The sequence below is a fragment of the Betta splendens genome, chromosome 9, assembly GCF_900634795.4.
Source record: "Betta splendens chromosome 9, fBetSpl5.4, whole genome shotgun sequence".
Taxonomy (NCBI): domain Eukaryota; kingdom Metazoa; phylum Chordata; class Actinopteri; order Anabantiformes; family Osphronemidae; genus Betta; species Betta splendens.
In genome coordinates, this window is record NC_040889.2 from 3,504,270 (window position 1) to 3,529,196 (window position 24,927).

Here is a 24,927-nt window from a genome sequence, read left to right on the forward strand (position 1 = left end):
TTCGTTGCTGTAGAAATCAGAAATTCAGAGAATATAAAAGAACCATTTTCGTAGCAGGTCAGAAGACACACCCTCCTCTGATACTGAAGTAACCTGTGGACGGAGGTTAAGGGCAGGAGAGAAATCGGTTCGGAAAGAAAATCAGTTTAAGCGAGATGTTTATGCTGACACAGTTTCTCCACTGCTGCTCTGCCTAGAGAGAAGGGTTGAAGTTGTTAATGTGAGCTTCCTGTGTACAACAACACACTGAGATGCAGAATGAAAAAGGTTAAACCCTCATTATATAAAATCAACAACAATATAACATCATTGACACATGTCATGGTTAGTCCGTAGAGCATGTATTAGTCAGTCATGTCACTGTCATGAGCTCAGAGTTTTTACCGTGCACGTGAGCTAAGACAGAAGCTTCTTGCTCTATGAGAACTATAATTTAGAAAGGCTAGCCTGTGACCTTGTTCTGCTAAATGAGTCAGCAGTGTCACTCAGGCCCATCAGTGATCCGGAGTTTGATCTTCTTTGTCCTCTTCCTCCCTGCAATGGAACAACACAGCACTCCTGCATATGTTATTTATCTGTTTTACAAAAAAACTCTGGTCACTGGTTGATGCATTAAACACTATTCTGTCAAGCAAAGCTTCATGCAATGTTAGTTTTATGTTTTCTGCATATTTTTACAAGCTACACACTGAAATGCAAGGTTCACAGCACTTTTTCATCTCTCTATTGTCAACATTCACACTTTCCCTTTCCTTAATTCCTTGATTTTCATTAACTCCTTTCCTCCCTCACATACTGTACCATGCTACCATCTCTTTTTCTCTCACTCCTCTAAGAGTCCTGCTGAGATCATCCTCTTCTTTTCTAGCATCATCTATTTACACTCCAAGTCAACATTTGAACCTACTCAAACACCAACTCCTTTAACACACCTTCAAACACACCTTCTAATTGTAATTTTCCCCCGTGACTATCTGAGCCTCTAATGACAACATAACAACTGTGGATGACAACCAAAAATTTTCTAACTTATTAAAGAAAGCCACTTTCTATATAAACCCACATACAGCCAAACCTCTTGGAGGATAAAACACAGTCAACCACTGAGCATCAGGAGAAGCATTTGTCAGCAGAGTGAGTGAGTTGGGAACTTTATCTTGAAATATTCTCTATACCTTCCCCTTTCTTGGTAAAATTGGCATATTTTTTTATTTTTAGGCTTTTGGCAGCTTCAAGGACTGAGTTATTTTCACCAACTCGATGTTTTGTTGTTGTTTTTCGAATTTTAGATATTTGTCTAAGTTTCAAAGTACTAAGGTGTGCAGCAAGGTGAGGTCACAGATTCAGAGGCCTCTGGCTTTTTATAACGTCCATCGACACAGTTCATGTCTGGCAGTCTGAACTGTCTCAGTGGCCCTGCTTCAGCCTCAGCCTTCCTTGGCTGTCCAGGTGGACTCTTGTTCCATCACTGGCTTTGTACATGTCCATACCTCCCACACTGGAAGCAGTTCACAGTTTTCTCACAGCAGTCTCGTCTTGCTCCTCAGCTTGGAGGAGTCCCTCCTCTCCTCATCGGAGGTCGTCTTGTCCACCCTCCTGGTAAAATGTACATCACCTGAGGTGTGGCCATGCCTGGTGGTGTAGGTGGGGTCTGAGGCACGCTGGCTGGTTGAGCAGGCACCATCCTCGTCTCCCCCCCCCCCCCCTTTTCGCCGCTGTTGGCGTGTTGCTTCTTTCACTGCCTCCTTTGTCTGTTCCTGACGGAGCTCAACAGCACGAATCACATGGTCAGTTATTTGCCACAGTGTAATTCAGCTCATTTTGTCCCTTTGACCAGCAGAGGAAGTCCATCAGAAACCTCATTTACCCGTCCGTCACCCACACACACTAATTCCTCATCTGACCCAGCCCACAGTGATCTAACTACTATGTCATGCAGATCACTGTCTCTGCAGGAATTTACGATTGAGATTTTCTCTGTTTTAAAATAACGTTGGGCAGTTCTAACAACTCATCACTTTATACTGCCCGGTCTGTCCCTTCTACTGTAGGTCAGCTACTGGGTGAATTGGCTTCTTTGTCCTTTTTTGTTCCTTCTGCATCCATCTGGGACACTTCTGAAAGAGACTTAATTATAGTGATCTGATTAGACTGATTTTTACAACATTGAGCCGTCTTTTAGCCCATCATTTTTGCACACTTAATAAAAAATTGCATTTTTCTTATTGCTCAGAATATTAGGTAACACACCCTCTCTCACACACGCACACACCAGAGCCTGTCAGCTTAGTGGTGTCTGCAGTAACGCCATTTATGGCTTCCTTTCAGAGGGTGTTTTTGTTTAAATTGTCTGTGGTCAGATTTAGGTGTGATGACCACTGGTTCACATCCTCTGATCAAACCTACATCATATCTGTGTGTGAGCCACAGGGAATCAGGGCTTCCTGTGAGGCTGAGTGTTGGGTCAGAGTGTCCTCTGAAAAAAACAAAAAACATGTAATGTGTGTCATTAGAATACGAAGGTACCAAGTTCACTGTTGCGCATGACGGGCAGATTTAAAAAGTTTTCAAAAAGCATGAAAAGTTACAGCTACAACTGCCTCAGTTACAAGCTTCCCCTCAGCAGCCAATGATAAGAGTACAGCTGAGATGAAGTTAACACCAACAAAAGAGGGATTATTTAGAATGTCTGTAGATGTAACCTGCACCCCGTCAGGAGCGGAAATCAATCAAATACCCAAACTACACATGAGATCTCTTCCTAAAAATTTAACTGGACATAAGTTTGAAAGCAAAAATGAATGTTAAGGTGTCTTGCTGTCAGATGTTGCATGAGACAGTAAAAGACTAAGTTCTTCTTTAACAGTCTGGTACGTACAGTAATTATTATTGCTTTTCTCTAATAGTCGTCTTCCCTTTAATAGTCATTAATAGTCTGTTTCAGTCGGTTTCGGTCTTCCTATAGTCTGGTTTATTCTTTTCTTTTATATTCTGGTTTTGTTTTCCTATAGTCTGGCCAGACAAACCTGTATTGCGCACAAATCTTTTTAGGAACATGGAGGATTTTATTACTGAATATCTTGCAGTTGAAATTGTTTAAACCCATCAGACTGCAAAGTCATGCAGCAGTTGTCATTTAGCTGTTTGTCATCATTTTAAAATCTTCATTGCAAGCAGATAAGCATGAATTCAAATTACTTGAGCGTGTATCAGCTGTAAGTGTGTTTCTTCTTTCCTCTTCGCGTGTGCGCGTGCGTGCGTGCGTGCGTGCGTGCGTGTGTTTGCTGTACCGTCTTTTGCGTCACATGAAAAGGAACTTTCTCAGTCCTCCTTCCCCAACCATCAGTCTGATGTGAGCGCCAGTGGGTGGAGCCTGACATAGATGGGACAGTTGTTCCTCGATGACAGACCTTTCCTGGATCCTCGGATGCAGCTCTATTGGGCCAATCACATCTGAAGCCTCTCCTGTTGTTTCAACCAGTGTCTGTGTCAGAGCACGTCTTCTCAGATGGAGCTCACTCTGCTGTTTCTTTTGTTTTCCTTTGCTGATTGTCATAAGCAGGTGTCTATGTCATGTATGACAGTTTCACGGCCTCTGAAGCTTCAGAGACAGTCCTTTCATGCTGGTGTAGGGCTTGTAGTAGCTGGTTCATCTGATGAGCCCAGAACGTGATGGCTGCAGACGTTGTGGGAGTCTGTGAGGCGTCCCTGCTGTGGTCTGTGTCCTCCAGCTGCTGTGGTATCAGAGCTTTCACCCCGGCTTCTGTTTGTTGGACAGGCACTTCTTCTCCTTCGGTTCTTCCTCTGACGGTGGGAAAGGAGTCCAGATCCGGATTTACCCTCATTGTGCTCAGTTCTGCATTAGGATAGAGAGCAGGAATAATGGGAGCATTTGCTCTTGACATGATATGTGTGTGGTGTGTGTGTGTGTGTGTGTGTGTGTGTGTGTGTGTGTGTGTGTGACAGAGTGCAACCAATTGTTTCTTAGAGTTTCTTCCTTTTTTTTCATTACTCCCATCTCTCTTTTGTTTATTTTAGGGTTTAGTTTTGATAGTTTTGCTTTTTTCAATTCAAAATCTTGTTCTTTTGTATTGCAATTCGTATTTCGATTCTCCTTTTGAACCCATAATCGGTTTCCCACTCATGAAACATGAAATGCACTAATAACAATATTTACTTTTAACTTTTAATTTTGTAATGCTGCAGTCTGGTGGTGAAGACTCAGATTGCCCCGAACCCATCTTTCCGGCGGTTTACCTGCCTTAGATTTTTTGTGTGTTCCGGCCTGAACCTTCCCAAAATTGCTTTTTATCGGATGTCTTCGTAAAAAGGGAAGGGCTCAGATCTAGCGACAGAGTTTTTGTAGAAGTAATCCGTCACTGTCAGGCCCCTCCAAGACCTGGATCCCTCATATCTGGAGAAAACGTCCCTCTGTGAACGCGCTCCGTCTTTCAGAAGTCATCTTTCTTTTCTTGTCCCCCGCTCTCGGTGTAGACTGCGCTCAGATCTGTACACTTGTGTGTATCCTCAGTACAGACGAAAGCTCGGTTCCACGAGCCAACCTTTAGCAACCATCATCTCACCACCCAGAGTAGACTTTGACCTAATTAAGAACATGTATTATTGGGATTATTATTATTTTTGATCTAACCAGTTTTCCTAATCAAATTTAAGTGTTTCAATCGAATAGAAGAGACCATTTGAAATTTGAAAAGGCAGAAGAGAGTTGTTTTTGTGTGATTTATTATAAAATAAGAATAATGGGGAAAGCAAATCAATAACATGGATGTTGATCGTGCACATCAACAAACCAAAAACCAGCTGGGGAGATCAGTGCACACACCACGAAGGTGTGATGCAAAGAGCCCGCCATCCTCACGTTGTCTCTGCCTTTTAACCCCTTTCCCTGGTTCCGGTGGAATGTCTCTCTGTAGCAATGGAATTGTTTGTGCCACCTTATCTCACTGTGAGTAAGAATGTTTTCCCTCTCGCTTCTGCATCATCGTGTTCCATTCGGTTTTACGGACTTGGGTCTGGGGAGGATTCAGAAAGGATGGAGCCAAAGACCAAGGTGTAAAAGACAGACACATATAAACTATTAGTCAGTCAAATGGAACATCAGGTGTTTTAAACTTGATGTACAACAGGGCACAAGAGATTAGTTGTTTGTGTAAGAATGTTCAGTGTTGCACCTAACCAGCACACAACAACTGTGTTGGATAAGAAAAAGCACAAAGGCACAATTTTTCCCATTACAGCCTCCTAGGTCATTCCACTTGTGAAAATGCTAAAACATTATATCTCGGGCAGATGTGGCCGTGTGACAAATTTGCAATGCTGGAGAAGGTCACTGCCCTTTCCATGGCAACCCTACCGGATGCTAGATTTAAAAAACTTGGGTTCTGCAGCCAAAGCTCTGCCCAAACTGCCATAGTAGGCTGACCAAGGAGTGTGCTGCAACAATACAGTTGGAACCAGCACAGGCACATCCACAGTCACAACCTAGAGCAGGCCCCTCTGAACAACTGGAGGATGGCGGTCCGTGGGCCCTGCTGGACAGGGATGTGGGTGCTCAGCAGCAGGCGACCAGCACAACTGCCAGTGCTACAGTGAAGGTTCAGAGGTAAAGATTATGATCTCCATCACCATAGATGCTCATGCTCTGCTGCTGAATGACAATGGCCTAATTATTACTTTCTAGGTACTTAAAGCAACCCCACATTCCACGAACAGAGCACCCACTGAAGTACTGGGTCACTCACAAGATTTTATGCCCGCACCTTTATGGGATGATAATAAACTTTTTGTGCACACAAGCTTCCTCTGTGCCCTGTGATAGGATTTTCTCCAAGGCTGGCAAAGTCATCAGCCAAAGATGAAACAGGCTGAAGCCCAGCACTGTTGATAAAATCCTGTTTTTAAATAAAAATCTGTGAAATACATCCCATGTGATTTTAGTTTGCCCGTTTCACAAGCGCACCCCCTCTCACTTTATACTTATTATTCACAATGTAACACAAGCACTTCTTACTCTATCACAAAATGATCACATATTGTTTTTACACTTTTTATTATGTACAGGCTGGTTAAAGCAGATGATATCTTTGCAGTGCACCACCAGGTGTCACTGATGTCACAGATGAACCCTGTGGAAGCTTCATGAGGCTTCAGCTGCCTTTTTTAGCCCAGACAATGACTATGGTTTGGCAGGTGCAGTAGTACAGGCAGTCAATCTCCAGACAAGGTTTAGCAAAACTAAGCAGAGTCCAAAACCAGAAACAAAGGAGTGTATTGATCAAAGGACACACCTGGTGCCAGAAGCAGGACTGTTAAATCCTTATTTTGGACTCTCAGGAGACACTTTGTAGACTTGTTGAAACAAATGCAAATGCTGAAGTCTGATGCTTCTGAAAGAATTTCATCAGGTCAACTAGGAATTATTTCAACCCAAAACACCCAAAGAGCCATTTAAACCCGTTTTTCACAAAAAAAAAACACTGCACGGGGGACGTTACTTAACATCAAATCACAGTGGAGATTGAGCTCTCAGTGGTTTGATAGTTAAGGCTGTGAGTGTAATGTTATTTTGCTGCAGTGACAGTGGGATTAAATCCCGTTAATATTTTGTAATATTTTGCTAATTTCACAACATTCAACAGTTGGGTTTAAACCCAAACAAAACTCAAAAGACAGGACGCAGAGGTTTAACATTTTATATTTTATTGACAGATATCGTAGCAATTAACAGCAGACCTATTCAATCCATATTCTATTTTAGCTACTTCCGTAGATAAAATCCGACCTTTAAACCTTGTAAAACTGTAAAGACTGTTTAGATACAGATGGCAAAAAAAAACAGCTGTAATAACTAAGAGCAACCAGTGCGGATGAGCGGCAGCGGTGAGGACACGTTACATTAAATTTCAGTTTAGTTTTCCAAGCCAAGCGGTGCCACAGTATAAGCCAAATATGAAAAATATGTTACATTACAAAATTTTTAGGAATCCTTTTTGAGTGCAGCTGGTAATGAGCTGGATGAACAGTGTATTTTCTAGTCCATAGTAACTGCTGAAACACATTATTCCACAATATATAGAAAATGTGTACAATAGAAGCATACATATGTTCTATACAAACATCTGTTGTAGTGAGAGAGCAATACATTATATAGCAACATATCACTGCACTTCTGTAGAACCACAAGTCAAAAGTAATGTCTTATGTTTATTGAACTCATTTTTTTTACAGTGAAGAATAGTACCAACAATTGTGTCTATAACATTTTCCAAGCTAAATACCAACAATTACCAACACACGGATGTGTTGTCACTTCTTGCACAATTGTTTTCTAAATGCTGCATATACATTATGGTATTGAAAAAGTTTCATAATTGGATGAGGTTTAAAGTAAAACTGCAAAACTAATAAAAGACCTAACAAAATGTAGAATAAAAGCCTGTGGTAAATAAAATTATAAAGTTACAATTAATAGAATGAAAGCAAAGATAATCACTGAGAAAGTCTGGAGACTCATTATAGATAAGCAAGTTCTACTCTATTACATCACCAATGATGAATGCTGTTTAGTTTTCTGTCCACTTTTATCCTGATGTGGTCAGGCGTCATGCATACTTAGGCAGCCATGATCTCATGAAGACAAGCAGCTGCAGGTTTTGGAGGTTTTTGATGTTCCAGTGATGATAGACCCTCAAGGAATGACAGAAGGTTTACCTGCAGTGTGAACTCTCTGGTGCCTTTTTAGGTTGGACAAATCAGAAAAGGTTTTTCCACAGCTTTGACATGAATATGGTCTTTCTCCAGTGTGATTGCGTTGGTGTATTCTTAGCGTGGAAGCAGAGGAGAACGCTTTTCCACACTGTGCACATGAGTGAGGTTTCTCTCCAGTGTGAATACGTTGGTGTATCAGTAGGTTACTGAGCTGAAAGAACTCTTTTCCACATTGGTCACATGAGTGACGTTTTTCTCCAGTGTGAATACGTTGGTGTGTCATTAAGTTACTGAATTGAGAGAATGTTTTGCCACACTGTTCACACCAGTGAGATTTCTCTCTAGTGTGAACTTGTTGGTGTGTCAGTAAGTTACTGCGGTCACAAAACGCTTTTCCACACTGTTCACATGAGTGAGGTTTTTCTCCAGTATGAATACGTTGGTGTGTTTGAAAATGACCAAGCTGAGAAAATGCTTTACCACACTCTTGACATGAGTAACGTTTCTCTCCAGTGTGAAGACGTCGATGTATATGTAAACTACAGAGGCGAGAGAATGCTTTTCCACACTGTTCACATGAGTGAGGTTTCTCTCCAGTGTGAACACGTTGGTGTCTCTGTAAATTACTGAGATAAGGGAACGTTTTACCGCACTGATCACATGAGTGAGTTTTTTTTCGAGTATGAACATGTTGGTGTGTCTTTAAATTACTCAGCTGAGAGAACAATTTTCCACAGTGTTCACACGAGTAAGGTTTTTCTCCAGTGTGAACACGACTGTGGATTTCCAAAGCCATTGACCCGTAGAAAGCTGCTCCACATTCAGCGCAGGTGTATGGTCCTAATCCTGCATGAATTCGCTGATGGGTCTTTAGGCTATTTTTAGAAGTGAAGGTTTTTCCACACTGTTCACACCAGTAAGGTTTCTCTCGAGTGTGAACACGTTGGTGAATAGTTAAGTAACTGTGATGAGAGAATGTTTTTCCACACTGTTCACACCAGTAAGGTTTCTCTCCAGTGTGAGCACGTTGGTGACTAGTTAAGCAATTAAGATGAGGGAAAGTTTTTCCACACTGTTCACACCAGTAAGGTTTCTCTCCAGTGTGAACACGTTGATGTTTTAGTAAAGTACTATGGTGAGAAAATGTTTTGCCACACTTATCACACCTGTGAGGTTTCTCCCCAGTGTGAATACTTTGGTGTTGCACTAAGCTACTAGACAGAGAGAACGCTTTCCCACATAGTTTACATGAGTGAGGTTTCTCTCCAGTGTGAACACGATTGTGGAATTCCAAATCTTTTGACCTGTGGAAAGCTGCGCCACATTTGGTACAGGTGCACGGTCTTTCCCCTGTATGAATTTGCTGATGCGCTTTTAGGTTACTTCTTGAAGTCAGAGTTTTGCCACACTGCTCACAGCTGTAGGGTTTCTCTCCAGAATGAATCCTCTGATGATTCTTTAGTGCTGATGGTCTGGTGAAAGCTTGGTCACATTGGTGACAAAGATAAAGCCTTGAAACTCTTCTCCTGTGTTTCTAAAGTGACAGATATAGAAAAAAAAAGAAAATTAAATATCATCATGGCACAAATACCTACAATACCAAAAGACAGCAAGGCATCCCAGAAAGTATGTTGCTTTTGATTATACAGTACTATGATATGTTTACTGTGTTGTTATGTTCTCTGACACTTTGACATTATGTGTATGTCGTGACACTCCAACCAAAACAAACAGAGAAGAAGGATGAGCTAATCTTAAAACAGCAGAAGGATAAATATTATTCAAAAGGTAGCCGCTACAGTCACAAAACTCTCGAATTATCTAAAGTTATTTCCTTATTGTTCAATGAGCACTTTTATTTAAATCAAAATGGTGTTGTATTCAATACCTGCATAGAATCCTGCCGTACATAGATCAGGTTTAGTTGTTATTCTTCAATACTAAATCAATGATTAAGTTACAGTTTAACCAGCTTAGATTTGATGTCAGTTGTTGATTTATTTTATAACTCTACCCCTAACCTTAACACTATACTTGAACATTAATTCACTGATAGTTTTTATAAGGCATAAACCATTGATTAATGTTTATTTAAATTTAATCTGTTTAAAGAAGAAACAAACAGCTATAGTATTTGTAGTTATTCTAATAAATTTGGTTTATTTTTTAACCTAAACAGGTAGGTACGATTGAGGGTACAGTAATCAGACAAACAGATGATCAGATCAGGCAACAGTACGGACAAGGTTCAGAGGGAATCGGAGTTCAGGCAAGGTTCACACAGTCACATTTTTGGTAACAGGTTAGATCTGGGAGAAATGCTGGGAAGTGGTGATAACGCACAACAATCTGGCAGAGGTATGAGGTGAGTACTGGAGACTAAATACAAGACAGATTGTTGATTGACTGCAGCTGCATGAGTCATGTGACCATAAGTGAAGCTCAGGCTAGACCTGGAGCGGCAGTAACCGGAAAAGCACAAAATAAAACAGGAAAGAGAACCAGAAAAAAATAACAGTAGCTTAACTTGTGAAAATGAATGGATGGATGAATATTATTTAAGTTAAATAGTATTTACTGATCCTACATTGGGGAAATGTTCTTGTTAAGCAACTCACATGGATGAATGTGAGTGTCTTATCTTTGGCACTTAAATTTCGAGTAACCTGAAAACTTCTGACTTAATATTTAACACTACTTTAGCCCACATAAAATCAACAGAGTGCTAGAAGAGTGTATTATTTAGTAATACTTGATAAAGCTTATTATTATATTTCCCCTGTAGGTGGCAGAGACAGCGTCCTAATTAAGGAATAAGCATAAGCTACAGGGTTTCGCCATTCAATATGCAGGGACAAGGGCATTTTATGTTTTGGCTGTAGTTATCATTTGCTATCAATAAGAAGAAGAGAATGTTAGTGTAGTATTTAGGATATTCAGAGCCTAAATGAGCCTTTTTACACCTAATCCACTTGTTTATCCCTGATGAGTGGGACGAGCAGCGTGAGGGACATACACTTGGAGATAAAGTGTTGTTTTGGTGTTCTCCGATAAGCCTTTAATTAATCCATCCATCCATTTTCTAAGCCGCTTATTCCCTAATGCGGGGTCACGGGGGTGCTGGAGCCTAACCCAGCTGGCTATGGGCGAGAGCCAGAGAGACACCCTGGACGGGTCGCCAGTCCATTGCAGACAACAACACAGCAACACAGAGACAGACAACTGTGCACACACACACTCACACCTATGGACAATGGAGAGAAGCCAATCAACCTAATGCACGTCTTTGGACTGTGGGAGGAAGCCGGAGAACCCGGAGAGAACCCACGTAAACACGGGGAGAACGTGCAAACTCCACACAGAAAGGCACCAGGACCGCCTCCGGGAATCGAACCCAGAACCTTCTCGCTGTGAGGCACCACCGTGCCGCCCTCCCTTTAATTAAAGCTACTCTAATTTGATATAGCATGTTCTGCGTGTTCCTTGCAGTTTCATAAAACTAAACTGGTTTACTGGTTGTTTGTTCATATTTTATGTGTATGTATGTAGAAAATTTAGAGTAGTAAATTTAATCATGGCTTAGAAAGAGGAAAGTGCTCATGTCTGTCCTTAGTTACTGGAGTTAAAGAGTTGGCTTAAACTGGGGTTAGAGTTTCATGTAGTCTGATGTTGTTGATGTGGGTTTGTTCTTAGGAAAATATCTGCAGGTCGCGCCAGCCTCTGACAAAGAAAAAAAAAACAATGGGAAAGGGATTTATGTTCAATGAGCAGTTGAAACAAATTTCATTTCTGTAATCATGATTCTGTAGTTAAATGAATATTGCTATGCACATGCAGGTTAGTTTTTAATGAGCCTAGATTTTGAGGAGCGACTGAAGAGGCCACTGGATGACTGGTGTTCAAAGAGTAGATCATCAAGGGACATTTGGCAGAGGAGCAGTAGATGAGGACCAAAGTGTGTGACACGTGAGGACGTTCCCAGTGTCAACGTCTCCTGTACAGATAAGTGCTGAGTTTCAACTTAGAATCATAGGACAAATAAGTAAAAACTACACATATGTTTTAATGTAGTATTATATCTATCATTTTATTATTTCATTCATTATAATTTTCTGTATAGAGTACATATAAAAGGGTTTTCTTGTCTGCGAATTTGTTGTTGAGTTTGTGAAGGTTTTTTTTAGGAAACATCTGCTCAAGTTGACCTGGGTTGACGGCCAGGGATTTCTGGGAGGTCGAAATGGCTAATGGCATCTGGGCCACCTTCTTTTAGTATAGATACGTGTAGTCCATTTCTTTTCAGTAAATATCTAGAACTTTGTTCATGCTTTAGTGGGAGAGAGCTGAACTAGTGATGTAATGGAAAAATGGTGACCTTCTTATCATGTTCAGCTTACATGTATATGAATATTGCTTTATTTAATTGTAGTAGTTACTAATTAAATAATAGGTGATAAGTGAACTATAAGAAATTGTGTAAATGTTTAGCTATGACTGTCGTGTATTTCGCTGCTTCAACCACGGCAGAGATTTCACACGGATGCAACTTTAAAGTTGAAATCAATAGTATATGGATTTATTACATATGTTGAATCAATACAAATCAGAGAATGATTACAAGAGTAATTGCAAGAGAGGCAGAGACCGAATTCACCTGCTTGTTCCTCTGCAGAGAGAACTGAGAGGTCGGAAAAGGTCAGCTGTGTGCTTCCAGCGGACCCTGTGCGAAGCGCTCTGAAAACCCCAGCCTGAGAAGGCCTGCTTTTAACCCCTCCCTAGATCTTTCCTCATGTCCAAATAAGGATGTGTAGATGTTTACTTCGAGGGAGGAAGAGCCTACGTGACTACTAGGAAAAGACCTGGCATTGGCGTGTTATCTGTCCAGTCCCCGGATCCAACTGGAACATTTTTAATGTTTCCTTAGGAACAGCTCAGATAAACAAGAATTTATTATATCAAGAAGAGGGACAAAAATCTTCACAAAAATTCAAAATTCAAAGTGGAACAATAACCCTACTATGATGCAGAAAAATCAACCAACTTCCAGATCATCTGCTGCAGTTAGATAAACTTCAGGTTTTACTGCTCTGCTATTCTACTGTACAACTCAAAAAAGGTCCCAGAAACAGGAAATAGAAAAATGAGCCTTAGGTGGAGAACAACTCAAAAATATCCAATCAGGCTTCAATTTAATTTTAGCATCAATTAATATGATTGTTATCTTCTGTAAGGAAAGAAGAGGTTATGTAGCTCAAGAGCAAAGAGCAACAGCTGAAGCAGCTAGAAGCAAAAAGCTCATCTCAGAGAGAGGCCTCTCCTCTGAACCAACATCTGTTTCCTTCCCTCCTGGCTCCAGTTCCACACATTCCGATCAGTTTCTCATGTGTTTACTTCAGGGGGCGTTTTCCAAGGTTATAAAGCAGCTAACACAGGCTAAAGCAGAACAACATTCCTTGTCTCCTAGCAGCAAAATAAAGCTTGACCAAACCAACCCAGCAGGCATTTCAACGTTGAATCATAGTTGAATCAACGTCATATTAGGGTTGAATGACCATTGGATTATGTGTTGATTTTGAAAGGTGAATCAACGTTGATGGGGCAACGTTGATTCAACGTTGATCAAACATTTCAATGTTACATCATTTTCACAACAATAACTGACATTATTTCAACGTTACTTTAAAAGTATTTTGTGAACTTTTTTACAGCCATCCGCATTCAATGTTGTTTCAATGTTGCATCAACGTCACAAAAATAACTGACATTATTTCAACCATATTTTAACATCGGCTGAAGGTCGGTTGAATGTCGGTTGTGTGCCTTCTGGGAAGATATAAGACATAACGACACAAATCACAACAAGTTATGAACTTGCAACATGTATCATATATTATAATACATAATATTCTCTTTCTAGTGTTACTAGACCTTGGAAACATTTAAAAAACAGGACGAAAATCACAGCTTGAGCTTAGCTCAGGTTTCTGCATGAAAACAAACATCATGAAATGAATCACAATCGCAATAGTGACAGACCCACTGCTGACAATCTGACCAAACTAGATAAACTGCAGCACATCGCATAGAACAGATAGAAGCTCAGACTAAAACCAGAAAGTATGTGGACGTATGTAAAATGAAAATCTATTCAGTAAACCCTGCTGCTGCTGGATTCAGCTTTTTGTGTATAATTAACAGGACACTTCATGTCCCTGAGGTTACAATCATACAGAAGAGGTGTGAAGCACATTCTAGCTGATGAACACAGTAAAAAACACTCACTTAGGTAGGGTCCAGGTATGAATCTGCTAGTACTGACTTTCCTAGTGTAGAGAGAAAAGCACCAAGAATGATGGAAAAGAAGTGAGTGTGTCAGCTTCTACTTCTTCTGTTGGACCAAGTCCACAAACTTCCCAATCAAGATTAACAGCAGTTAACAGGAAATTTACCAGACCAGATGTTTTCCCCTCCTCCTTTCGGCTTCATCCCGCCAGGGGTCGCCACAACGAATGATTTGCATGATTGATTTGGCAAGTTTTTACGCCGGATGCCCAGATGTTTTTCCCCAAGCTCCCAAATACTCAGTATTAGGCAGAACAGGGCTCCAAAGCAGCACTGAAGCCCCATCACAGAACAATGAAGACACACAGGAGAACGTTTGGCATCGGTGCTCACTACTGGACGTGGAACATCTGGGCATCCGGTATATAAACTTGCCAAATTAATCATGCATATGTTTACTTTAAATTCCAGACAGATCCCGCTGACCTGCTCACACAGGCCAAACATAACATTCTCTGTCTCCTAGGGCAGTGGTGACATATGTTATAGGAATAATGTGTTGAGTGTCTACATGTCTTACATCCTGGTCCTCACCAGGTTCAATCATAGCTCTTTTACTCTGCTCCACATTCTTCTTTTGCCTTTAAATGGAAAACTACTGTAGTAATACATGTTGTAATTGGTTGAATATAGCTGTGCATTAGAAAACGGACTAGGCCTTGACATCCAGTTATAAAACAAATTAAGACACAAACAACTTTATAAAAAAGGGATGAAATTACAGTGTGTACTATATTTGTATTTTTACCACTGCAAGCACAAAGGTCGTGTGTCTTCTTAAGGGCATGTAAATTCTCCAAACTCAAAGATTGTAAACATGACGTCACCCCGTTTGGCCAGACTTACAAATATCAAGACGAAGCCCCAATGACAGGCACAAACATAAATGTGCAATGACCACTGTTTAATGTGACACAGCGAGCTGTAGTTTATATTCTTTATTTGTTCATTTTTGTAAATGACTATAATTAAAATTGTATTTTTTTTGTCACAAGAGGGAACAAAGAGGGAGTTAGACCACATATAATTCCTTGGTTGTCCTGTGCAAACTTGGCCATTAAAGCTGATTCTGATTCTCAAATCCTACCCGGCAGGATGTTCTGTTTTAATGAATGAAGGATGAACAACTTCCATTTTAATGGTTTTCACTGGAGCATTAAGGAACTAAACGTAACAACTGGGTTTAAGATGTTCTTGAAAACTAAATTACCATCTAGTAAATAACAACAAGCGAGTGAACTGCGCTTAAATCCTAGGATTTAACGGCTTCATCTGTCACGTCAACAACTTTGCTCGTGTAATAGACGGAGCCCGAGGCTCATGTTCAGCCTCTTAGTGCCGCTTTTAGCGGTGAATCAGCACCGACCTGTTGATCTGTGGTACCAGCGCGGTCGGGGTCTTGCTGCTCCTTTACTCCGCTAGTGGACTGGTCCTGCTCGGTCAAAGTCGGCTGCGTCTTATCGCTCTTGTCGTGATGATCCACGTTACATTCTGTCATTCCGAGCTGGTTCTCATCCATTTTCGTCCAGGTCGCTAAACTGCAGCTGATCTAAAAAATCTCAAACTCGACTCCTTCTTCTCCACACGATGTCGATCTTGTGAAGCGGAAGTGTCGCAGAGTTGAGTGTGTCGAGCGCGTTCCACATATGGTGACCAATGAGAGCGATGTTCGTTACGTCACATCACGTCTCGAGCTACTTCGCTGCATTTTGATGCACACACTTTATAAAATATCCTAATCACTGCTCAGACTGTGGGTTTATTAGACGTCATTGTCATTGTTATAATTAAATTAAATTAAGTGTGGTGGTGTGGAGGTTTGCCCCACCCACCTTATAACCTAATTGGCTTCCTGGGAGGCGGGCCAGGCTGGTGCCGTTAAGTACAGGTGAACACCTGATTAGTGCTCTTTTGTTGGCCTGTGGCTGGTGCCCATGAGCGCAGGTGAGCACTCGAATAAGATCATCGTGGTTTATCCGTGGCTGCAGTGGTGCGCCTGTGTACGATCGCTACAGAGCCGGACCCCTTCACATGTCATAATAACAGCTATCCGGGCTGGCATTAGCTCGAGTCGCGGCGGGTGGTGTTCAGCGCGCCAGCGGCTGGGAGAGCGGAGCCTCGCTGGTAAGCGACGACTGCGGGGGCAGCGACCGGGAAGCACAGCTGCGCTACAGTCCAGATTACTGCTTTGGGTCTGGATACGAGTGACCCACGGGTTTGTGCCCTTCCCCGACGCTGCTGTTTCTGGCTTCTTCGGTGTCTTTTTCTTTTTATTGTGTCCCGGTTTCCGCCAAGGTTTCGGTCCCTCGGATCGTCCAAGACCTAAGGGGCGGAAACCACTGTTTGTGTAAGTGTGTGTGTGTGTGCGTGCGTGTATGTCTGCGCATTATAACTGTTGTTTCATCTCTTATTATTAATTTAGGTTGGCTGGTTTTGTTTTAGTTTCTATTTTGTTATATTGTTTATTTTGTTTGCCGTGATTCTGCATGGTGTGATTTTGATTTGTATTACTTTTGGTGTTTATATCACGTAACTTACCTTGTGTGGTGTATTTTAATTGAGAATTATATTTTAAAGAATAAATATTGTTGAGTGTGAACGTCCTTCTTTGCCTCCCCTGGCGTCCTTTCCGTGCGGGCTCTTGCCGCCCTGTCACATAAGGTAGAGTGTTAGTAGAGATTTACATTTAGGTTTTATTTACTTTAGTTATTTTAAACCCTGAACATACAATATAGGTACACACACATTTAACCAACCAACCAGAGGAGCACGTTCTGCCAGGGGCTGATCAGTACTCCATAGTGCTCCATAGGACGCCACCGGAGATCCTGTCTACCGGTGGCCATCAGCCTCTACAACTCCTACTCCCTCTGTAAGGGCTGATCTTCATTCGGGCAATAACATGCATAATAAAACTTTAGCTAGTAATTAGATGTGAGTGTGTGTACTATAGATTTGTTAGTATTCTTCTTTTTAATCTCCCCACAATCTTGTGTGTGCCTCCAACTGTGACAGTGATCAAAGTGAGCAAAATCATTTCCCTTTGGGAATAATACATTTTTTTAATTTGGAATCTGATGTACAGCAAGACATAAGACAGTTTAGGTACGTAAGGAACATGTAAGATGAACTTACCAATTCATAAACTGTATGATAACAGCATAGGATAAAAAAAGCCAATGGAGAGAAACTGACCTTTAATACTGGCTAGAGGCAGATCTGAAAATTACAATATTTCAGTCTGGATTATGACAGACATCTGATCTGCATCACCAGGAGGATGACAAGTCACAGTCCAAAGACTTATAGTCAGGTAGTCAGGTTATAAATTGCCTGTAGATGTGAGAGTGAGTGGTTTCAGGGCCGTGCACCGACATTTTTAGGGACAGTGGCCCAAAACAGAAAAGGGAAGTTACAAAATATGCAAATAAAAGACACTCTATTAATTTTTAATCATAATCATATAACCAACTCTCATAGTGGAGAAAGTGATAGACTGAACCTCAAACCTTCTGCTTCAGAGGCCAACACACTAACCACTACAGTAAGTTACCAGGATATCATTATAAGCTTAAAAAATATATTTAATTAAATACAATTTCTTAACTTCTAATTTTAATTCAAATATACGAGTTTCCATCATCCAGTCACATTCGGGTGATTGTCAAACAATTAACTGTAACTGCCTGATCTGGCTGATCCCTCACTCTCCCTCTGGCTCATATCGAATGAAGGCAATTACATGCAATGTCATTGTTACTGATACTACTTTACTTGCTCGACAATACACACATCAGTCAGACACACACATCCAAATATATTTTAAGTAGACAAGGGAACTTTTGAAGACTCAAATATTTTCTTATTTATAAAACAAAACAAAAAACAAAACGTGAAGTGACTTCAGAGACAGTGGCTGTTTGGGACAGGCACTTTGGGCCATGAGGGGGAAACAGGCAGTGGCTCAAGCCCTTCCCACTCCTCCCCCGTGTGTAAGGAACACGGAGATGGCGGACCCACAAGCACAGCTCAGAGACAGTCTGGTAGGTATGAATCAAGTTTAATCAGAGCTCTTGGTCGATACACAGGGAAGCAGGCAACTACAGTACAGATAAGGAGCAGGCTACAGCAGGTAGCCAACAACCAAAATATAACATGAAATATGACATGACATTGTACAGTCTGATCATTTTATAAATTACAATGAAAAAAAAATACAGCATGTACAATATATAACTCAGAGATCCACAGCCTAAAGCACAGGACCAGACAACTAGAAAGACAGTGGCGTTCCAACAAAATAAATGTAAACTGCATTGCATGGAAGGACAGTCTAATAAAATATAAAAAAGCACTTTGTGCTGCTAGAAAAACATATTTTTCCTCCCTAATTGAGGAAAACCAAAACAACCCCAGGTTTCTTTTCAGCACTGTAGCCAGGCTGACTAAGAGTCATAGCTGTGTTGTGCCTACTATCCCCTTAAATCTCAGCAGCAATGACTTTATGAACTACTTTACTAATAAAATTATCGTCATTAGAAAAAACATTCAGCAGCGACCTCTTCCAAATGACAGAAAGCACTGTCTAGATCCATCAACTTTAAATTTACCAAATCCTCTGTCTTACCTAGACAGCCTCTTCCCCATAACTCATATGGAGTTAACCTCAATAATCAACTCTTCCAAGTAGCCACTTGTCTTTTAGATCCAATCCCAACCAGATTACTCAAAGAAGTTTTACCTTTAATCAGCTCGTCCATATTAAATCAAATCAACCAATCTTTACATTTAGGCTATGTACTGGCTATGGTAATCCTGGTTATTGAATTGAATAACCAGGATTGTTTAACAGAAATGACCTTGTCAGTCTCAACCAGACAGATTATCCTTAGTAGGTGTAGTAAATTTTCTCATTGTCTATGAAAAGTACATGTGATGGGGTTTTCATGTCTGTCCTTAGTTACTGGTTGTAAAGGTTTGATTCAATCTCTGTTGTTAGTAACTAGGGTTAAAGAGTTTGAGTTTGAGAAGGTTTGTTCTTAGGAAAACATCTGCTTATGTAATATCTTGGTCTGGGCTGATGTCCAAAACAGTTCTGGGAGTTCAGCTAAGGTCCAAATGTTTTCTGGGAAGCTAAAGGGATAACACGGGCAATTACCATTCCTTTACATGTAAGCACGTAGATTCTTTGAATAAACATCTAGACTTTATTCTTGCCTTATTTGGATGTGGGGAGAGAGCTGGATTAGTAGTTAAAGCAGGCGCTACACAGAGGGCCTGCTAGAGACATATTGCGTCTGCAAATCTGACCTTTTCAACCTTTCAGTTCTCTCTGCAGAAGAAACAGACAGGAACTGCTTCTCTATTTTATTTCAATTATATTTTATATTTTTTTATTACATGTAATCAATTATTGATTTGAACTTTAAAGTGTCGTGTCTGAAATAAAATAAACTTTGTATTCCAATCTGACTGATCTATTATAAATCCAATAGGTGTAAATTATTATATTATTGTTAAAATGATAAAAGTCAAACTATGTAAATTCTAGAAATTAAATAATAAATCCCAAACGGAAGAAAATGACCTAAATCCACAGTTGTATGGTTCCAGAAAATTATTAATTTCCCAAAAAATGAAGAATAAACCAACCAGTAAGTCCCAACAGTGGGATCCCAAAATTAAATTAAATCCAAATAGTAAGATCCAGAGTTAGGTTAAGTCCAGAGCAGCAAGATCTAGGGTAACAATGCATTTATTCCACAGAAAAGTGACAGAAGACAGGACAGACTGAGAATATTTGGTCCCAACATCACCTTATATACCGATTGCTCACGGGGTGGGATTCAGCTCCCTGGACCATCCTCTTGACCTTTTAATGTGTTTTCCATCATTATTTTGGTAAAAAAATATAACAAATCATAATCTCAACACAAAGTGAGAACGCTTTGCTCTGCCTTGTTTTTCCTTAGGCGGGGGAACTTCCAGTTAGACCCACACTTTCCCTACTGTATGTCAGGGCACTCCAGGTCAAGTGTTTGCTGAGACGCTGCAATTAGGTTTGTTGATGTGCATGATCACCATCCATGTTTTTCATTTGATTTCACCATTATTTTTATTTTCCTTTATTTTTATAATAAATCACACAAAAGACAACTCTCTCATCTGCTTGTTTATGGCAAATTTCCATCACACCTCCCTTTACAGGGACCGGTCACCACTTCTGTAGGCTTCTTCCTTGGCCTGAAGTAGCTTCCTTAAGTCAGGTGTGAAACAAGTTGTTTTTTTTGTTGAATGTGCATACAGTTTTTATCTGAATGCATATATCTTCACAAAAGCTGATGTATGATGTCACAGTGTCAGTGAGCTCATGAATGTCATGGCTGCTTCAAAATCCTCCCAGTCAGTAGAGTCAAAGCAGCTCTACTGTAGCTTGGACTCCTTCGTCCACTTTTTCACCGTCCTACCCCAGGAGCTACTGACCATCTTCTACAAGGCTATCACCTAGTCTGTCATTGGGTCTGAGCTTTCATCCATTGAGCATCACTGCTGACCCCACACATCCCACACACAAACTGTTTAAACTCCTTGTCAGGTTTTGGCAGAGCTCGGACCCACATGCACAGCACAGAGACCTCAGACAGATAGTAGTATTTAAAGGTTTAATACAATTCTCGATATAACAGACGGTCCGGGTCATACACAAGAGATCACAGATGTCGGTACAGATGGAGCATGCTGAATCAGGTCCAGGGGCAGGCAGAGTCTCGGTAACAGGATGACAAGGTTTACAGTACCGGTAAGGAGCAGGCTATCTCGGTGTCAGGCGGTCAGGTCGGTATCACTAGAGCTTTCCAGGCGACAGTACAGTTGAGGAGCAGACGAGAATCAGGAGTCCAGAAACAAAACAGGACCGAGGAACATGTAGGCAGGATAACGAAGCGCTGGAAGGTGATGACTAGCATACAACAATCTAGCAACGGGTTCTGGAACTGGTGGTGTTTAAGTATGCAGGTGAGTGATTACTGATTCTGAGCAGGTGTGACTAATGAGAACCGGAAGTAAGGCTGGAGCTAATGAGATGTGACAGGAAACCGGAACTGCTATGCAATAAAACAGGATGTGGCTTTCAGAACGTGACACTCCTCCCCTCAGGCAGGCGCCACAGAGCTATAGCCACCACAACCACCAGACACAGAGTCAGCTTCTTCCCCCAGGCGGTGTCCTAGCTGAACTCCATCACATACAGAAAGGACTCAAAAACATGTGTGGTGAAATGTTTAATTTTTTTTCTATTCTTTATTTCTTTTATGCAAATAATGTATATAACTGTAATTGATATGTAAATAATTACTGTTCGGTATGAGGGTATGAAAAGACGTTGTCAGACCGGATGCAATTCCTTGTTTGTCTTGTGCAAACCTGGGCAATAAAAACGATTCTGATTCTGATATGTTCTAAAAATGTTAAACGGGTTGTCAGCGCCTCATTAATATGACGGACCTACATGCACAGCTCGTATGAACTCAGTCTTGAGAAGATTTAATCAGGCTTATGGTCAGGCAGGCAAAAGTCGGTACACAGATCAGCACAGTGATAATGGCAACGGCACAGACACAGACAGGGAGTGAGCAAAGGCAGTCAAGATCCAGGCTGGATTCCATATACAAAGCAGAGTCAGAAGGCACCGACTGGGAACAGGCAGGACATGGTCAAAACCAAAAACAGGGTCAATGCAAAAACTAACTGACTTGGCTGAATGATGGAGAGTAGACACACAAACACGAACTAACAATCTGGCAACGGATGTGGCAATTACTGGTGCTTATGTACTGGCGGTGTCACGATCTGGTTTCTTGCCTCTTGTTTTTCATGTCATTTCCTGTTTTAATCTGAAAGGACTTCCTGTTCACGTCTCAGCTATTCACGTCCCGGTTCACTATGCACACCTGACAATAATCTAACAATCAGACTCAGTACTTAAACGCCACCTCAGCCCACAGTCAGACGCCAGATTGTCAAGTCTCTGTACTACTATCCAGCGTTCTAGTGATTGTCTCATGCTATTGATCCTGCTTGTCTCTGACTACCGATTCATGCCTGACCTGTTCTTGTACCTTCGCTTGGAGATTGACCTTTGCACGACTGTCTGACCAGTGAGTTGTCTAGTCCTTACCTGTACCGTCGCTGAGCCTCCTCGTGTATCGAACCATTGCCTGCCTCCTGGACCTGATCTTGTCTGTTCCTTGCCTGTGCCTAAAGACTGTGCCATTCTGTGTATGACCTGGACTGATTGACAACGTTGTGCAATAAACTCTGATTCCCTCCACTATACTCCTGTGCGCTGTGCATTTGGGTCCTCCTCCGTGTGTTCTGACAGGCGGTGATTACTAGATTATTGACAGGTGCGTAACTAGGACCGGGACGTGATGCGGGAACTAACATAACGTGACCAGAAACAGAAGTACTAAAAATAAAACGGGAAACTGGAACCAAAACCTGACAACTAAGGTGAAACAGAAAAGTCCTTCAAAATAAAACAAGAAACAAAACCCCAGATCGTGACTGTTTTGTTAAAGGCCATGTTCAAATTCAGTGAAGTTAAAGAGACAGAAACAAAAGAACATGTTGTCACGAATAGCAATATGAGGGACAAATGCACAGCTCACACAGATCTCAGTTTGTGGAGATTTAATGAAGCTTGTTCAACAGACAGGCAGACGTTGGTAGGATGGGAGCAGCACAGACAGGAATCAGGTAATCAGTGGTCAATCTCAGGCAAGAATGGCAGAGTCCAAAACCAGAAGGAAGGAAGCAGGCAAGGCAAGGCAAGGTCAGAAAAAAAACTAAAATTGGTACTCAGGACTTACAGCATGATGATGTTGGAGAGTTGACCCAGGTAAGTGAGCAAACAATCTGGCAAGGAGCAAGGTAAGTGTCGTGTATTTTCGTGCTTCAACCACGGCTGAGATTTCACACAGACTCAACTTTAAAGTTTAAATTAATAGCATACAGGTTTATTATATATGACAAATTAAAACAATCAGATAACGATAACAAAAGAGTAATAGCAAGAGAGGCAGAGACCGAATTCACCTGCTTGTTCCTCTGCAGAGAGAACTGAGAGGTCGGAAAAGGTCAGCTGTGTTCTTCCAGCGGACCCTCTGCGAAGCGCTCTGAAAACCCCAGCCTGTGACGGCCTGCTTTTAACCACCACCTAAAATCTCTCCACATGTCCAAATAAGGACGTGTAGATGTTTTTGTCGGCTACTCTGAAAGTCCTGGCGCTGGGCCGTGTTATCTGTCCAGCTCCCAGATCCATCTGGCCCAGCCTCAACCTCCTAGCTCCTTTCCCAGGTCGGCGTGACATTTTGAATGTTTCCTTAAGAAGAGCTCAGCCCAGTTTAAGCAAACTCTTTAACCCCAGTAACTGAAGACACACATGAACCCATTTACTCTCTGTATTTCTCCCATTAGCAATGAACAAATTTACTGCTAAAAGTAAATGTAAATGTCTGTTTCCTGGAGTCTATCCCAGACACTCCCCAGACAACGACCCTGCCAAACTACTAGGGTTGCGGAACAGTCACTGCATCTTAACATGACCAGAACAGATTGTTCACTACCTACAGTCAGGACCATAAATATTTGGACAGAGACAAATTTCTTCTAATTTTCTTTCTGTACATTACCACAGTGAATTTTAAATGAAACAACTCAGATACCATTGAAGTGCAGACTTTCAGCTTTAATTCCATGGGTTGAACAAAAAGATTGCATAAAACTGTGAAAAACTAAAGCATTTATTAAACACAATCCCTTCATTTCATGGGCTCGTAAGTAATTGGACAAATGAAATAACTGAAAATAAAATGGTCATTACTAATATTTGGTTGAAAACCCTTTGTTGGCAATGACAGCCTGAAGTCTTGAACTCATGGACATCACGAGATGCTGGGTTTTCTCCTTCTGAATGCTCTGCCAGGCCTTTACTGCAGCGGCTTTCAGTTGCTGTTTGTTTGTGGGCCTTTCTGTCTGCAGTTTAGTCTTCAACAAGTGAAATGCATGCTCAATTGGGTTAAGATCAGGTGACTGACTTGGCCATTCAAGCATATTCCACTTCTTTGCTTTAATAAACTCCTGAGTTGCTTTGGCTGTATGTTTTGGGTCGTTGTCCATCTGTATTATGAAATGCCGCCCAATCAGTTTGACTGCATTCACCTGGATCTGCGCAGACAGTATGTCTCTGAACACCTCAGAATTCATTCGGCTGCTTCTGTCCTGTGTCACGTCATCAATAAACACTAGTGTCCCAGTGCCACTAGCTGCCATGCACGCCCAGGCCATCACACTGCCTCCACAGTGTTTTACTGATGATGTAGTGTGCTTTGGATCATGAGCTTCTCCACGCCTTCTCCATACTTTTCTCTTGCCATCATTCTGGTAGAGGTTGATTTTGGTTTCATCTGTCCAAAGAATGTTTTTCCAGAACTGTGCTGGCTTTTTTAGATGCTTTCTAGCAAACTCCAATCTGGCCTTCCTATTCTTGCGGCTTATGAGTGGCTTGCACCTTGCAGTGTACCCTCTGTATTTACTTTCATGCAGTCTTCTCTTTATGGTAGACTTGGATATTGATACGCCTACCTCCTGGAGAGTGTTGTTCACTTGGTTGGCTGTTGTGAATGGGTTCCTCTTCACCATGGAAATGATTCTGCGATCATCCACCACTGTTGTCTTCCGTGGACGTCCAGGTCTTTTTGCGTTGCTAAGTTCACCAGTGCTTTCTTTCTTTCTCAGGATGTACCACACTGTTGATTTTGCCACTCCTAATACTGTAGCAATTTCTCGCATGGTTTT

General features: G+C 41.4%; 1 protein-coding gene and 1 long non-coding RNA gene across 2 annotated transcripts; both read right to left on the reverse strand.

Moving 5' to 3' along the window:
- Window positions 1-646: 646 nt before the first annotated feature.
- Window positions 647-15,688, reverse strand: LOC114861331 (zinc finger protein 260-like). Its single transcript, XM_029160424.3, has 2 exons — window positions 15,437-15,688; window positions 647-9,262 (listed from the first exon to the last, which is right to left on the reverse strand). The coding sequence occupies exons 1-2, from the start codon at window positions 15,587-15,589 to the stop codon at window positions 7,709-7,711; spliced, it is 1,707 nt and encodes a 568-aa protein (XP_029016257.1). The 5' UTR covers window positions 15,590-15,688; the 3' UTR covers window positions 647-7,708.
- A 2,423-nt stretch (window positions 15,689-18,111) lies between these two features.
- LOC129604566 (uncharacterized) lies at window positions 18,112-23,365 on the reverse strand. The gene is made up of 2 exons (XR_008695574.1): window positions 23,167-23,365; window positions 18,112-22,986 (listed from the first exon to the last, which is right to left on the reverse strand). It is a non-coding gene; the product is annotated as an uncharacterized LOC129604566 (long non-coding RNA).
- Between the last annotated feature and the right edge of the window lie 1,562 nt (window positions 23,366-24,927).

Excerpts from the sequence above, each read along its gene's own strand:
- LOC114861331 (XM_029160424.3), bottom strand. The coding sequence starts at position 15,589 with ATGGATGAGAACCAGCTCGGAATGACAGAATGTAACGTGGATCATCAC. Across the intron at positions 9,263-15,436 it reads CTGGTACCACAGATCAACAG|AAACACAGGAGAAGAGTTTC; the intron begins GTCGGTGCTGAT and ends CTGTCACTTTAG.